General features: G+C 37.1%; 2 protein-coding genes and 1 pseudogene across 40 annotated transcripts in view; all 3 read right to left on the bottom strand.

Moving 5' to 3' along the window:
• ECT2L (epithelial cell transforming 2 like) overlaps nt 1–142 on the bottom strand; it is an 80,215-nt gene extending 80,073 nt beyond the window's left edge. For all 38 annotated transcript variants that reach the window (XR_005353574.1, XR_005353579.1, XR_005353573.1 and 35 more), the window contains exon 1: nt 46–142. The gene's annotated coding sequence lies outside the window, so the exon portion shown is untranslated. The remainder of the gene's footprint in view (nt 1–45) is intronic.
• A 1,973-nt stretch (nt 143–2,115) lies between these two features.
• Nucleotides 2,116–16,318, bottom strand: CCDC28A (coiled-coil domain containing 28A). Of its 2 annotated transcripts, none has more exons than XM_038526148.1 (6): nt 15,908–16,315; nt 11,640–11,839; nt 10,970–11,133; nt 7,823–7,977; nt 5,755–5,777; nt 2,116–2,686 (listed from the first exon to the last, which is right to left on the bottom strand). In XM_038526148.1, exons 1-6 carry the CDS (start codon nt 16,160–16,162, stop codon nt 2,629–2,631), a joined length of 855 nt encoding a protein of 284 aa, XP_038382076.1. In that variant the 5' UTR covers nt 16,163–16,315; the 3' UTR covers nt 2,116–2,628. The 2 variants fall into 2 exon arrangements, with proteins under 2 accessions (XP_038382076.1, XP_038382077.1); XM_038526149.1 differs by lacking the exon at nt 2,116–2,686 and adding an exon at nt 3,827–4,459 and having other exon boundaries at nt 15,908–16,318.
• On the bottom strand, nt 13,486–14,189 carry LOC100856236 (annotated as a pseudogene).
• Nucleotides 16,319–16,561: the final 243 nt, after the last annotated feature.

Here is a 16,561-nt window from a genome sequence, read left to right as displayed (position 1 = left end):
CAAGGTCACGGGGGGCTGGGGGGGGGGGCGCTGGCCGGGCTTTACCTCGCGGAGGGGCCGCCTCCTCTTCGGCCCGCCCAGCGCGGAGCAGCCGCAGGAGCGCGCGGCCGCAGCGGGGCGCCGTCGCCATGGGGACCCGCACACCGCGCCCCGCCGGCACCTGCGCGGGGGGGGGGGGGGGCGCAGAGGCGGGGCTCCGGGCAGGCTGCGGTGGCTCCGCCCAAGGCTCGGAGCGTTGGGACCGACGCCGGGCTGCGGCACCCCGACCCGGAGACGGCGTGCTGGAGCCCCCACCTGAAGGCCGGCGCCCCCCGTGGTGGGAAAGGTGGGGCTCCTTAGCGTCCGCAGCTCCTCAGGCTATTTTAATAATTACCAATTTTAGCGTTATACAAAAGGTACCAACACCAGAGTAAACGAGTTTAAGGGATCTGAAGGGAACACAGAATAGGATAAATGGTTTGTCCTGGCAGTGTGTTTTTAGAAAATCATCGGTAATTAAAATTTGTCTACAAGGAATATACAGCACCTATATAATCAATAAATTTTATTCTAATACAGTTTTAGACTAATCCAGGCACCTCATTTTTTTTCCCTGCTGCCTTTCATATGTTTAAATTGTGTGAAAGGGTACAAATTAGATAAGCTAAAATTTTATTACCTGAGGCCCACATGGGTCCCCTTGACACAAAGGACAAATGAACCAAGTGAACAAACAAGGTCAATCTGATACTCTGTCACTAATCCACAGGAAACAGCTTTTGCTTTACTGTCTCAGGACCTATCCAAGAAAAACATGTCACATGGCAAAATTTCCTTTTGCTCTGTCAGACCCTAGACCCTATTTCCCCACCCTGGAATCCCTGTTCTCTCCACCCAATTGAAAAGTTTACAAGATTGTATTTAATGTTCTGCTAACTTTCTCATTTTTAAAAGGGGTTATCAAAAAGACTGATTTGATAAATTGATCAAAATTCTTTGAACTCAGAATGCCAAAAGTTACTAAAATTACTAAAATTTGTATCATTCAATGGGTTTCACTCTCCCACCCCAAATTAGGTGATTTCTCTGTCCTGGAAATGAGGAAGCAGCATGGGCCTCTTCCAAAATGTGAAGGCAACTGAGCTATGACTGAATAAGCAAAATGTGGCATACCACACAATGAGATAAGTACTGATCCATGCTACAACATAGATGAACCCTGAAACCTTGAAAATATTGTAAGTAAAATAAGTGAGTCATAAAAAATCATGTAGGATTCCATTTATACAAAATGTTGAGAATGGGCAAATCCATAGACAGGAAATAGATTGCTGGTTGCCAATGGCTGGGAGGTTTGGGAAATGGGGAATGATAGCCAATGGGTTTTTTTTTTTTTTTTTTTTGAAAGATGGGAGTGATGAAAATGTTCTACAATTAGAACAATTATGGTGATGGGTGCACAACTCTGAATCCACTAAAAACCACTGAGCTGTACACTTTAAAAGGTATATTTTAGGGGGATCCCTGGGTGGCTCAGCAGTTTAGCTCTGCCTTTGGCCCAGGGCATGATCCTGGAGTTTCGGGATCGAGTCCCACATCAGGCTCCCTGCGTGGAGCCTGCTTCTCCTTCTGCCTGTGTTTCTGCCTGTCTCTCTCTGTGTCTCTCGTGAATAAATAAATAAAAAAATCTTAAAAAAAATAAAAAGGTATATTTTATGGCGTTTATTTCAAAAAAGCTGTTGTAAAATGGGTAATTATTAACGTTTGCTGTACATTACTGGCGTTAGCTGTTGTGATACGCATCTTATACATGCTTTTTAACTTTCTCCTCATAACTACTACAAGTTGGTTATTAATCTCATTTTCTAGAGGAAAAACAAAAAAACCCAAAGAAGCTAAGTAAATGGGCATGAATACAAAGCTAAGGAGGCAGAGTGGGGATTCAAGTCAAGGTCCAACTTTAAAGTCCATGATCTTTTCATAACTAACACCAATACTGAAATGTGCAAAAGGTGCAAAATCTGGAAGAAAATTATGTAACCTAAAATTTTATAAACACAGCTTACTTTTGAGGACTGAACTCTTGTATTCCCAGACTGAGGACTACAGGTTTCTTCAAAATAAAACAATAAAGACTAATTTAAAATGATCACTTTATTAAAAATAGCAAATCTCACAAATACTCATTTAACATTTTGTTGGCACTGGCCACTGGAAAACACACCAGTGTGTGTACTGATTGTCTAACGTAAACTGAAGCAGGGCTGCCACAAAAAGCCTGTGCATCATCAACTTATAATCAACACGGGACTAAGTTTGGTGAGCTCAGGAAGGATAAACCTTCAGCCCTATTAATAACATTTTGCGCACTGCATTTCAAGTATAACCCCCATAAGGCAACAATAGAAAGCATAGCAGCACAGCCTCTGTATCATATTTCCTGATTAAGCCTTCAACAAGGCTGAGGCTCCGGTTATGGCGAATAACAGCAAGTCAAATTTACTAAAAGCAGTAGTGAAAACAATCATTGCACTGGCACTTTAATGACTTTATTCCTTGTTGTGGAAGATGATTCTGCTACTGGATTCAGCTGGAAAAGTAAAAAATGCTGTTTTTCTTCAAACCACAAGAAAGCAACCACATGTCATTTTAGCTGGTAGAAGAAGTATTTGGGACATCTTGTGCATCTGCCAAATGTAGTTTTTGTCTGGATTCATCAGTTAAGAAGATTTTCATTCTATAATGAGGGCTTCTTTTAAATTATGGGAAATCATGCTCAGGAGCTATGAGAGGTATTAAAAGAAATATGTTTAAAGGGAAAGTGCCCATATAGCTCCTGAGAAACTTGGATGTAATAAGACAATTTTTAAACGTAGTGAAGTAATTATATCCAGAATTTGAAGACTTAAAAAAAAGTCACTAAATCAAGATTATGTTACAGGTTCTAATAGAGCACAGAATTATATCAATGTGGCAAGAATCATTTTCATGGTAAGGAACTTATGAGAGGCAAATATGAAAACTTACCAGATTAAAAAAATAATAATTTAAGAGGACAACACCACTTTATCATCTTTGGGAAAACGATTTCTTTGTAAAAGTCAAAAAATAAAATCATCATAGCTCTAAAACTTTTTCTATAATCCTAATTATTCTTTAAGAAGACTAGAAACAGAATGGAATTCCTGCATGTATTATTCCCTTTCCTTATCATTAATGTTTTTCATTTTCCTCTTTCATCTCTCTATATAAATCCACCTGCTACCTACTTTGTCAAGCCCCAATTCAAACAATGCTATAGATACACTGAGAACAACTAAAAGCTAGCAATACACATATGGCAAAGGTTACTAAAGTATATAGACAGGAGTATTGCCAAAGACATTCTCGTCCAGTTGGAAAGCGGAAATTTAACATATACAAAAATCAACAGATAATGAAATAAGACAGAATGCTAGTTTGAGGTACAAATAAAATGCTATATGGAAATAGTCAGCTTTGGTGTTATTTGGTAAGGGAAAGGGGGAGCAGAGCAACTCTAGGTAGGAAGTACAACCTGAACAAAGGCATTAAGGTAAGCATGAACATGATGTGTTCTCAGAAATCCAGAGAATCAGCTTAGTGGGAATGAAAGATAATGAAAAATATAACAGTAAGTAGGCTGTGATCATACTATTGAGAGCCTTTGAAAATCTGACATGGTAAAAAAAAAAACCCAAAAAACAAAAAACTTGGTCTGAAATAGGAATGGCAAGAGGACAGTGATGTTTTTAGGAAGAATAATTTACTGGTATTGTCTAAAGTCTACAGCAGTACTGTGCAAAAGAAATATAATGCAAGCCACAGATATAATTTCAAAAATATATTTAATTTACACTAATATATCAAAAAACTATCAGCATAATCATTATAAAAATATTGAGATATTTTACATTTTTTCATGCTAAATCTTTGAAATCAGTGTACAAATTATAGTTCTAGCACATTTCCATTTATATTAGCCACATTTCACATGCTCAGTAGCTACATGGCTAGTGGCTACCATATTGGACAGTATGGCAGCTCCAGGGTTGGAACAGAAGAAATTTGAAAGGTTATGGAATAAAGTGATGAGGGTAGGGAATGAAGGAAGAATAAAAGGCAGAATTGATGATGCCTGACAACTAACTGTAATTAAGAAATGGCAAATAATTTCCTGCCCACATCCAGGCTCAATGGCAGATAGTGCCATGGTTAAGTAGCAATGTCTGATATAGTCATAGGAGGAATTTAAATAATCTTGGAGACTGAAATAATAGAAGCAACTGATGACAGAAAGGGAAATTAGGAGGGAAAGTCTGAATACAGAGAGAACAATTATTACAAATGAGGAAACTAGGGTTGCCAAACTTTGTTCAAGGTTACACACCTGCTTACCAAGATTTGAAACCAAGCAATCCAAAGCCCATGCTCTTGTATTCTATCATGTTTCCTTGTTCAACTGTTGTGGTCGAATCAAGTCAAGTGGTAAGATAAATAAACCTAATGTTTAACAGAAACTCAGTTCCTAAACTGATGTGTCATCTGCACAGAAAGAAAAGCATAGGATATAAAGCTCAGAATGAAAATACGGAAAGAAAAAAGAACTACTACGAAGAGAAGATTCATAGTTAACTCATATCTAATCTTCAAATTTAAGTCCTTCTTGGCAATGATGTTTCACATTAATGTGCCCACAGTTTACGTGGCTTCTCAAAATCTTATTTTCTTCATCTGTAAAATGGTAAGTATACCACCACCTACTTACAAGAATAGGACCAGATGAGAAAATGCATGTAAAGCCCGTCATAAAATATTTGGCAAGTAATAAGTACTCAAATAAGATGACCTATTTAATTGTTATTACTGGATTTGTATTTACTTCTCTATTTCTTCATTGTTGTTACTGCAAATTTTAACAATAACAATATGTGTTAAGAGTAATAATAATTTGTATATATATATATACATATATATATACACACACATATTCTACATTTTGAAAAATTTCATATACACATCATTACATGTAGCAATTACTGTATAGTACAGAGGATGCTTTGAGATGTTAAACAATTTATCCAAGGTTAATTATCAAAATTATCAAAACCAAATTTCAAAAATCAAATCTCTGGACTCTACAACCAGCATCCTTTTCAGTATCTCATTATTTAGTCCAAAAGGACTAAACTCTAAAATTATTTTATAGGCAGGATAATTTCTTATTGTTCTTATATATCTCACATTGTGCCTAGGACTATATCCAAAAATACATTTTGAAAATTCCTGCAATAATTGCTCCAAATTGAAAAGTTAAAACCTAAATATTTTACATGTGTTTTGGTGATTTCCTTTAAGCTACTTCTGTAATACACTTTTATTTACATCTAAAGTATTCTATGTAATGATAGTAAATTAAGTTTGGCATATTATGTCTATATATCCAACTGCTATTTAACTTAAGAATCCAAGATTCAAAATAATTTCCATGGCAACTAGCCTAATCCTCAAATCTCTTAATTTTTTTAAAATTTGTTTTAAAATTCCAAAAACAATACAAAGCAAAGCAGAACAAACCAGAAACAATGGCAGCATACAAAAAACAACTGAAAATGTCATTTGGAAACCAAAAGGGAAGAGAAATGGCCCCAGTAAATAACAGCAGGGCTCTTCAGAAGTTATAATTTATAACCAGAAGTTATAACCAGATGTTATAATTAGTAAACTTTTCACTGTTGATATTAGGCAAAAGGATACATGGAAGAATTCAGTTCTTCTAACTGTAACAGAAACAAATTTAACTTTTATAAGAAAAATATCTTAAGTAGATAATTGTTTACACATTTTAAAATAAACTATTTTTTTCATTTAAGCTTTCTTTAAATGAAAAAGTAAATACTGAAAAAACTTTCCAAAAATTTCCGGGTTGGGAAATTCACTTATACAAAGTAATTATAAAGTATCGTTAACATTTATTAAACACAAATATAAGGAGAGAAACCAGGTAATAAAAACTAGAGTTTTATAAAGATTCTTAGAACCATGATAATTATAATCATCTCTATTATTAGTTTTTAAAAGTTGCCATTTTAATGATCAAAATCTTTAAAAACTTTTGTGGATTATGAAAAGATTTCACATATCATTCAGTTTTCAGGATGAGGTAGAATTAATCACACCTATTTTACAGAGGAGAAAATCAAAGTTACAGAAATGTTAACTAAATTGACAATATTCAGATATAACTGAAATGCAAATCCCAGACTAAACAAAGGCTTTCTGGTTTCAAATTCAGTGTTCTCTCTATACCATAGTCACTTTCCTAAATGTACTGCAAATTAAACTTGTATTTATTAAGAGGAACAAGTAAAAGGAAATACTTGTAAGACAGAACACAGTAGATATGAAATAAAACATGTAGGCCTACCATTTCCCTTACATTTACTTATTCAAAGGATAAACAAAACCAACAGAAATGAAACCTTTTGTCATTAGTGAATACAGAAACTATTCTGAAATTAAAGTACATTGAATTCAGTTTATTTTTATATCAAGAAAAGGTTTTTTTTGGTTGTTTTTTTTTTTTAAGATTTTATTTATTTATTCATGAGAGACACACACAGAGAGAGAGAGAGAGAGAGAGAGAGAGAGAGAGGCAGAGACACAGGCAGAGGGAGAAGCAGGCTCCAGGCAGGGAGCCTGACGTGGGACTCAATCCCTGGTCTCCAGGATCACGCCCTGGGCTGAAGGCGGCGCCAAACCGCTGAGCCACCTGGGGTGACCTCAAGAAAAGGTTTAAAGAGGCAAATTTCATTAATACTTTTCAGTATAAGAATCATATGTAGTGTTACAGACAGGGCTATGTCCTCCCCAAACTCATACATTTTAGGCCTAATCCCCAATACCTCAGAATGTGAGTGTATTTGGAATAGGGTGTTACAAAGATGTAGTAAGTTAAAATGAGGTCATTAGGGTGGGCCCTAATCCAGATGACTGGTTGTCTTTACCAGAGGAGGACATTTGGACATAGGCAACCCATTCATAAAAAGGTGAATGCCATGTAAAGATGAAGATGGCCACCCACAAGCCAAGGGAAGAGGCCTCAGAAGAAACCAGCTCTGCCGACGACACCTTGACCTCCATCTTTGGGCTTCCAGAACTGTGAGGAATGAATTTCAGATGTACCGAGTCTATGGCACTTTGTTGTGGCAGCTTTAGCATGCTAATACACATGGCAGTGTACTAAATTACCGTAAACACCAAATATGGTTCTGTATTTAGAAATAAGTAACCATCACCTGAGTGAATAATAGAAAATATATTAATCATGTCAGGAGTGTTTATATGTTAAGATCTTATCATATATGTACAGAAGTAAATCTTTCCCTTTTAGATTTGCCAGCATTCTCAGAATGTATGTGTAAATGTATATATGACAATTCCTTTGAAATATATTTCTTTTTTTAAAAAAAGAGTAGAATACAATGTGTATGAGACCTGAAAATACTACACTAAGTGAAAGAACCTTGTCATAAGAAGCCACATACTGTGTGATTCTCTTTATATGAAATATCCAGAATAGGCAAATCTACACAGAGAGTAGATTAATGGCTGCTAAGGGGATGAAGAGAAGGGAGGATTGAGAGGGACAGGGTTTCTTTTGGGAGTGATGAACATGTTCTGGAATCGGACAGAGGTGATGCCTCCAAAACACTGTGAATGTACCAAAAACCACTAAACGGTATACTTTAAAATGATTAAAACGATGAACTTTCAATAAAAAATGTTTATGAAAGAAAGAATAAAGAAAAAGAATTATACTCACATCAGACAGAAGCCTGTCTAGATTGGAGTCACTGGCTGTTTTTCTTTTATCCTCAGGAAGTTCCTCTAACTCCCCATAGAGCTCCAAATTCAAGCGAGCTAATTTCTCCTGCATTCCCCGAACATGCTCCATCTGTTCGATGGAACATTCATTTCCTGGGGGAACATCCCAGAACATTAATAAAGATTAGGATAGTTCAAACTAACTGCCTGGAGGAAAAACTTTTAAACTCAAGGTGTTCACAAGAAATTAGCTTTCTTTCTTTTGTAAGTTACATTGTTAATAACTGCATATTTTCTGTGTATAATCACAAATCAAATCTCTGGCCAGGAAAACAATGATAATCTAAGAAATGACTATGGGCACTAAGAAAATAAGATAGGAAAGATTTTCTGTAAAAAACAAAATCATCAGGGCACCTGGCTGGCTCAATTGGTGCAGCCAGCAACTCTTGTTTTCAGGGTTATAAGACCCATGTTGGGGGTGGGCATCACTTGAAAATAAAATATTTTGAAAATTAAAACAAAACAAAACAAAACCCAAAAATCATCCTTTAGGTAAAGGAAATTCTTTTTTCAATAGTAATATCATTTCTAGAAGCAATAGCGTCATCTAATCATGTTCAATTTGACAACTGCCATTTTAACCGAATGACCTCACATTTTATATTAATGACGGAACTTAAGAATCCTATAAGAGCTTCAACTATGACTCATTTTTGCCACCAATTATGTATGCCTCCTTTAAGAAATATAAATGAAAATATTTATGAAGCATGAGAAATACAATGTAATATTTTCAGTTGTATACCCATTAGTGCAAGACAGCTTAAATGCTAAAGGACAGGTCTTACACTATTTATTGACTAGAATTGTCTGAGGTAGTATTATCTGCTCAGGGCAGCTAATATATATACAGTACATATTACATATTTTTATATAGTTAAGTATAGCCTCAACAACCTTTTATTTTGCTAGAGAATTTTATTTTATTTATTTTTTTAATTTTTAATTTTTTTTTTTGAGAATTTTATTTTTTAAGTAACCTCTACACCCAATGTGGGGCTTGAATCCACAACCCCAAGATCAAGAGTCACATGTTTCACTGACTGAGCCAGCCAGGTGCTCCTAGCCCTTACAACTTCTTGAAAGTAAAATTTTTTTTTCTAAAAAACTCTGGTTTTCTCAGAGATATACTATAGCTCAGAAGTTGAAGTACATATATCTTAAATCAACAAGAATTTATGTAAATTACACTATTAATTTCCTCCAGCTAGCTTTATATCATCTTCACACACCGACAATATTAAATTAACTACTGATAATTTTGAAGCTAGTTACAGCTCTTTAAAAATAATCCTTTTCTCACAGAAAATATCTCATATTTCCTTTACTTTAATGATGTTTTTCAATAATTAACCGTAACCTGGAAGGTCAAGTGGAAGAAATACCCTAAAAGAGAGGTGTGTGTGTGTGTGTGTACACATATGTATATACTGGCAGACATATAAATGTATCTCTATATAACATATATATATATATATATATATATATATATAGAGAGAGAGAGAGAGAGAGAGAGAGAGAGAGAAAAGGTGGGGAAGGATATAAAGTAAAAATATAAAGAAGCAGGAATCATAAGAGATCCATGTGATCTAACATGAGAACAACAGAAACTCCAAAAGAATAAAAAGGAACAGATGGAGGAGAAATCAACTAGCAATAGAAAAAATATTCCTTCAGATGAAAATGAGTTGGTAGATATGATGGGCTCACTGATTCCCAGGCAGGATTGATGAGAAAAGTTAAAGAAAGAAAACTTTCAAACATCATTTTGTATCATCAGCAATTTATAAAAAGAACTCTTTTCTCTGAATTCCACCAGCAACAGGTATTACAAGTCTTTTAATTTTGCCAGTCTGGTGGTATGAGGTGATATCTCTTTGATTGCTATTGTGTCTGTGTTTGTTAAGCAGTTGAATTGCTCTTTTCAGGGCCTTTACCCAATTTTCTATTTGGTTATTTATCTTTTTGTTGGTAGTGGTGGCCTCAAAAAACCAGCATATATGTTAACACTTTTGGATTTGTGTGAGATTCTGTATGTGTGCATTCAATAATTTTCAAATCGCTTTATAAAAAATACAGGGACATAATTCTATCAAAAAAGGCTTATAAGGTGAGTTGCAAGCTGAATACAAAAGCTCTAACTATATGCTTTGTGAACTCATACAAAAATATCTACTCAGAATTTTTAATGAAACAGTTAACTGTTCATGAAAGAACAAGAAAATCAGATTCTTTTAAATTCAAAATGAGGAATGGTAGGCAAGAAATAAGTTTAGGCTTAAAAGGATAAAGAAAAATGATCTTGGGACTTTCCCAAACTAAAACATTAAGTCTAAAATATTTAACTGACAAAGAATATTCCTTTTGTTTGTTACTTTCAGGATAGTTATTTCATAATAGCAATCCTACTTTAACATTTCAACTAACCTTCCCTTCTTTTTTTTTAAAAAAAATTTTTTTTAAAGATTGTATTTATTTCCTCATGAGAGACAGAGAGAGAGAGAGAGAGGCAGAGACATAGGCAGAGAGAGAAGCAAGACTTGATCCCAGGACCCCGGGATCATGCCCTGAGCCAAAGGCAGATGCTCAACCACTGAGCCACCCAGGCATCCCTATCCCTAACCCTTCCTTCTTTTTTTTTTTTTTAAACCCTCCTTTCTTTAAAAAAAAAAAAAAAAAAAATCTTTTCCTGGAGCCTGTGTGGCTCAGTTGGTTAAACGTCTGACTCTTGATTTTGGCTCAGGTCCTGATCTCAGGGTTGTGAGATTGAGCTCTGTGTAGGGTTCCATGCTGGACAAGGAGCCTGCTTAATAGTCTCTCTCTTTGCCCCTCCCACCCTGCACATTATCTCTCTCTCTGTCAAAAAAAAAAAAAAAAAAACTTTTCCTGAAATTTCAGAAGACAAATTATAGTCCACGACCATGACAAATGAAATATAGGATGATTGCATGTTATGCCTCTGGACTCTTTTTTTTTTTTAATAAAAGAAAATGATACTTTTAAAAGGAATGGCAAAACAAATGCAAAAAATAGGATGCAAACATCCTGAAAAGAAAAACAAAGGGAAATATCTATGGCTTGCCGAATGCTTGAAGTTTTCCAGAGTGGAAATCATTCAAAAGGCTGAGAAGCCCTCTCTCCATTTCTTGAACATCTGAGACATCGGTGAGAAAAGAGTGCTGAATGGGAGCAGGCTGTGCACCTTTTCCTTCTCCACCCTGAGGTCTGGTCTTTTCTTTCATCACTCTGCGAAGATGATGCAATAAAAACATTAACTGCATATGATTATCTTTAAAAAGAGAAAATTATACATATATAATATACATAAGATATATTATCTTGCTTTCCAAATATCTAATACTACAAAATATTCACACACATGCAGCAATATCCTATATCACATTTAAACCTGTTGCTCCTAAATTAGTTAAAAAAACAAAACAAAACAACAACAAAAACCCTGTATATTTTTTATTCCTTTTCTGGCTAGTGCATCAACTTTGTCTACAAATTTTCTCATTCTATTTTAATAGGAAACAAAGTAAGGGCGTTCAAACCAATCATTCATTCTGCATGTTCTAATCCCTACACATTGTAACCTTCATTATTTTTCTCTAAAATCACACATGATAATACATGCTTCAACTGTTTAAAAAGTCAAGCCAAGAGAAAAAAAGGGTTATAAGAATTATTGGATTCAGTATTTACTCTGATAGCATTTTGCTGTGATAATATAAAAGAAAATAATTCACCTTTTTAACTTTGGTCGTTGTGAAGTTGACTGTGATGCAGGATTTGAAAACCCTGTGCTTTTACTAACTGGAATGGCATTTTTTTTGGCACTAGCAATCTGAGTAGAGTGGGCACTAAAAGACTTAGGACTCCTCCTCTTCACTTTCCGCTCCTCCATTGCTCTAAGTTCCTTATTGCACCAAGGCCAGCTTCTTATGACCTAAGGAAATACAGCAAAATTATACATATATGCTAGAATATGCAAAAATGAAAGGGGTTTTTAAAGACCCACTTCATAGGAGGAAAGAAGATCAAGAATTTCAGTGGCCATTAGATAAAGTTAGAATAAGGATCCTTTTTTAAAAAAGATTTATTTATTTGAGAGAAAGAGTGATCACGAGTGGGGGGGGGGCGGCGGTAGAAGAAGCAGACTCCCCACTGAGCAGGGAACCTCGATGTGGGGCTCCATACCAGGACCCTGAGATCATGACTTGAGCTGAAGGCAGACACTCAACCGACTGAGTCACCAAGGTGCCTCAGAATAAAGATCTAGCTGCTGTGCTATATATACAGAAGCCACAGAAGCCCTAAGCAAAATCTGTTAGAAATTTTTTTTCACCATTTTCTTTATTCACTCACCCCACAAATATTTACACTATTCCACATGCCAGGCGCTATTCTGGATATTGGGAAGATAGTAGTGAAAAAGACAAAGTCTCTGTCCTCAAAAAGCCTCATTATAGAAGGGAAACAATACATGAAAAATAAACAAAATAGCCATGTGATATTCTCAGCCCACTCAAGATTTAGGTGGTCTTTAGATCTCCCTGCTAAAATTTATTCTTAGAAGAACCAACTAGATTCAAACAGATACAGATACAACTGAAGAGGTATCTGCATTTTTTTTTCTAATGAAACAGCTACACTTTAATTACTGAAGACAGTATAAATTGATGTAACGCTTGAAAATGTATATATATCTTTGACCCAGTAAGTCCCACTACTGGGAATTTATATAAGGAAAATAAAAAACAAAGAAGGAAAAAAGTCTCTGTATATAAATATGTTGCAGGAATAAGCAACAAATTAGAACAACCTAAAAGTCTAGTAAGGGGAATAAGTAAGTAAATTATACAACCATACAGAATAGAGGTTTTAAAGTTGACAATTAGACTTTATAGCAGCATTTTTTTTAAAGGCAAGGTACAACACTGTATTTTTGTAATGATTAAAAATTTAGAGAAATTATACACTTGGAAAAAGATGAGGTGGACATATAGTTGTTCACAATGATAACATTAGAGTTGAATTCTCTTTACGCCAAGCCTTTATATATTTCAAGACTTATATTCATATTATCAGATGCGTAAATCTTAAATATACAAATGTCCAAAAAAAGCGCTTTCTGAAAAAGATTATGTAGGGAAAGTTTCTTACTTTGTGATTTCTTTTGTCCTTTTAAGCACACCACGTAGTTAACAGTAGATGTATGGTGGTAAGTTTGTGTGCTGCCTAATGTCAAGAATTTCTAGTCAGCCTAATGCCCCATGTGCCCAAGTATCTCCATGCCAGACAAAGCCCAGGACAGAACAATAATACTTTGTGCCCAGGCTGAGCAGTTATTCTCTCCTATATACTAAGCATTCATCCACAGAATAGTAAAAATATATATATATATATATATATATATATATATATATATATATATATATATTAGGTGCTAGAGCCTAATACAAGACAAGAATTCAATCTAAAAACTTCTAGAAAGATAATTAAAATATTTCTAGTTTTAATTGTATCATTCACAAAACGATGACACTGGAGTATTTTCCTCATCTCAAACAACAATCAATATCAAAGGTTATGCCTAACACAAAGAACTAGTGTTTAATCATTTTTATGCCATTATTTTTAAATGCTCTTATGTTTCAAAACTAATTAAATTTGCCTTCAGTATTTTGTTGCAGAGTTTTAGAACCAGCTCCTTTAGAATGCTCTAACAGCTTGATGGCCTTGTCAGAGTTTTCAATATTTCTAAGCAGGGTCTCTAATCTTCTCTTAATTTCCTTCTGGTCTTCAAGAGCACAGCCAATTCCTATGGACTGAAACTTCTGGTCAACAGGCCCTGGTGGCACCTCAGATGAACATGCACTGTACAGGGACATCAAGTGACTCCTGGCATTTCCCAAACCATCCAGAAACTTACTGACCACCTCATCAATAATCCTGGTGGCATGCTTTAGGGATTCTTGCTGCTGGGGGTTTCTGATTGTTTCTACTGAAACTTCAACAGTGAGGGTTCATCCCATCAAACAGTTTGCCATCAGATTTAATTCTTCTCTTTCTCCGTCGCTGATCTGCCTCATATCCTGGCTATTCTGGATGCTGTGGATCATTTCCAGAAGGATTTCTTTCTCTTGCTCAACAGCAGTTGGCGGCTTCTCTCAAAGCTTCCACCCTGAGCTCCAGCTGTCCAGGCTCTCCAGCAGGCGGCTGGAGTGGTCCGCCATGGAGGAGGAGCAGCAGAAATGCCCCTCATTGGCTTTCGTGTTGATCTTGGCCTAAGCCATATGAGGTATCTGCATTTTAATTAACAACTAGAAACCATATTTCAACTACGAAGCAGAAACTCAGTTTCACCCTAGGGATAATACTGGTTCTAGTTCCTTGATCAACTGAAGTTCTGTAAAATTAAACTTGTTCCATGACTATTTTGAATATAACTTTCTCTACTTATTTCCAAGGATACAGGAAACTGTATTATATACGTTTAGGTTTGCTAGTATCAAAAGTTACACTATGAAGCTCCAGGTCGCCCTTCCATAGAGAACACAGACCCAATATTTTCCCCTTATTTCATGTATTAATCAGTTTTATTTTCCTAACAGTCATCCATCTAAAAATATCCTACATTTTTAAACTAGGCATTCTATTAAATTTTTTTTAGATTTATTTATTCATGAGAGACACAGAGAAAGAGGCAGAGACATAGGCAGAGGGAGAAGCAGGCTCCCCCCCCAGGGAGCCTGATGTGGGACTTGATCCCAGGACCCCAGGATCACACCCTGAGCCAAAGGTAGATGCTCAACGACATAGCCACCCAGGCTTCTCACATACTATTAAATTCTTAATTATATTGTTTCATATATCATGACAAATTTACATGGCTATTTACCTCATCAGACTATAAAGTGCCTTAGCAGTATTAGCTCTTTTTGTGTACACTGTGATGAATGTAACCATGCTATGACTGTTCCAAAAGATTCAAATTCACTGATTAGACTCCTAACATAATTCTTTGAGAACTTTAGTGAGAATAGATTTTTCCCACTGGATTTTAACCAGCACTGGACTTTAAACCATTTCAGCTTAGTGGGCTCAAGGTGGCTCTAAACAATCATAACAGGCACTATGATACCTCAAAAAGAAGCAAAGGGTTTAAAGTAAAGGCTCTAATGACCAGTCTTTAATCCCAGATACCAAGGGCAAATTCATCCAAATCGTGGCTAACAATTTTTCTTTAAGATACATTTTTAGTAACTGAACAGACATTCTGGCGTTGTTTCAGCATACAACACGAGGTAAAAAGAATTTTAATAAGCAACTGAATAGAGACAAGGATCTGTATAAACTTGTGATACACATAAACACACTCAACCTCAAGTTTAATGATGCTAATACACATTTGGTGAAACAAGAAAAAGAAAAGAAACCCCAAAACCTGAGGAAGTAAAGCTATGCAAATAAACCAATAGTGGTTTATTTTAAAATTTTAAAAAGATTTTATTTATTTATTCATGAGAGACCCAGAGAGAGAGAGGCAGAGACACAGGCAGACGGAGAAGCAGGCTCCACGCAGGGAGCCCGACGTGGGATTCGACCCGGGTCTCCAGGCTCAGGCCCTGGGCTGAAGGTGCTGAGCCACCCAGGCTGCCCCCAATAGTGGTTTAAACTACGATGTACTGAAGGGCGAGGACTAGAAATTTACCCATTTTTGGAAGGCAAATCTCTGCCACAGAGAACCGAAATCTTTCCCGTATACACATAGCAAGGAACCTTTTAGAGAAGGCCTTCCCAGACTGCTCAGTTACTCACACACTGGTTCTGAGTGCCAGGGACGCACAGCCTCCAAGCAGGACCACTAGGAGTCCCTCTTGACTTCACCTCATTCCCCTTCCTCAATCTGCCCACACGGTGACCCTTGACTTTCCCGAAGTGAGCAGTGACCAGAGTGGCGGCAGGGGCCTAAAGGGGACACTGCGGGAACGACTTTGCTTCCACCTCATACCTGAGGAAGGAGAGGATGGGGGTTCTCTTCCTCAACCTGCAAAGACCCCGGAGTCTCCGAAGTCAGTGCCGCAGCTGCAGCCGCCGACGCTACTGCTGCAGCTAGAGCCGGGGTCACATCCCGGACCCAGCGCCGCCACAACTCCTTTTGTTTACGGAAGTGACGCAAGGGGGCGGAGCCTCCGTGCCCCTGGCGGGAGCCTGGCCTCTTCCTGCCCCACCAGTACGGCTCCCGTCTCCGCCCTTGGCACCGCATTGCTTCCACTGTCTTGTCCTCAACTGTACTTTAGGCGGACGTGGAAAGGCAGACTCATAGCTGGGCTTTTATTTTGGGTTCTGTGGCCCAGAAGCCCGGGGGGTGAAGGAGTGGCGATGGAGGCCGGACGGGAAACTCCGAGCCCTTTCCGGAAGCTGCCCCGCCCCCTGGGTGAGTGTCAGCTCCCACGCACTACAATTCCCAGCATGCTATTCGAGCAAGTCCGGAGGCGGAGCCAAAGTGTCGCCATAGCAACTGAGTCCACTCCCTCTCCCGGATGTCTCCAGGTAAACCAACTTTTTTAGCACGGAAGGTGGCATGAAAGAAAAGTCGTGTTTCTGCTTAACGACCCCGGGCCGAGCCCGTAAATGCGATTTTATTACAATTAAGAGCTACTGT

Source organism: Canis lupus, chromosome 1 (assembly GCF_011100685.1).
Source record: "Canis lupus familiaris isolate Mischka breed German Shepherd chromosome 1, alternate assembly UU_Cfam_GSD_1.0, whole genome shotgun sequence".
Classification (NCBI taxonomy): Eukaryota; Metazoa; Chordata; class Mammalia; order Carnivora; family Canidae; genus Canis; species Canis lupus.
Note: the sequence above shows the minus strand (reverse complement) of the source record. Positions and strands in the feature narration are given on the sequence as shown.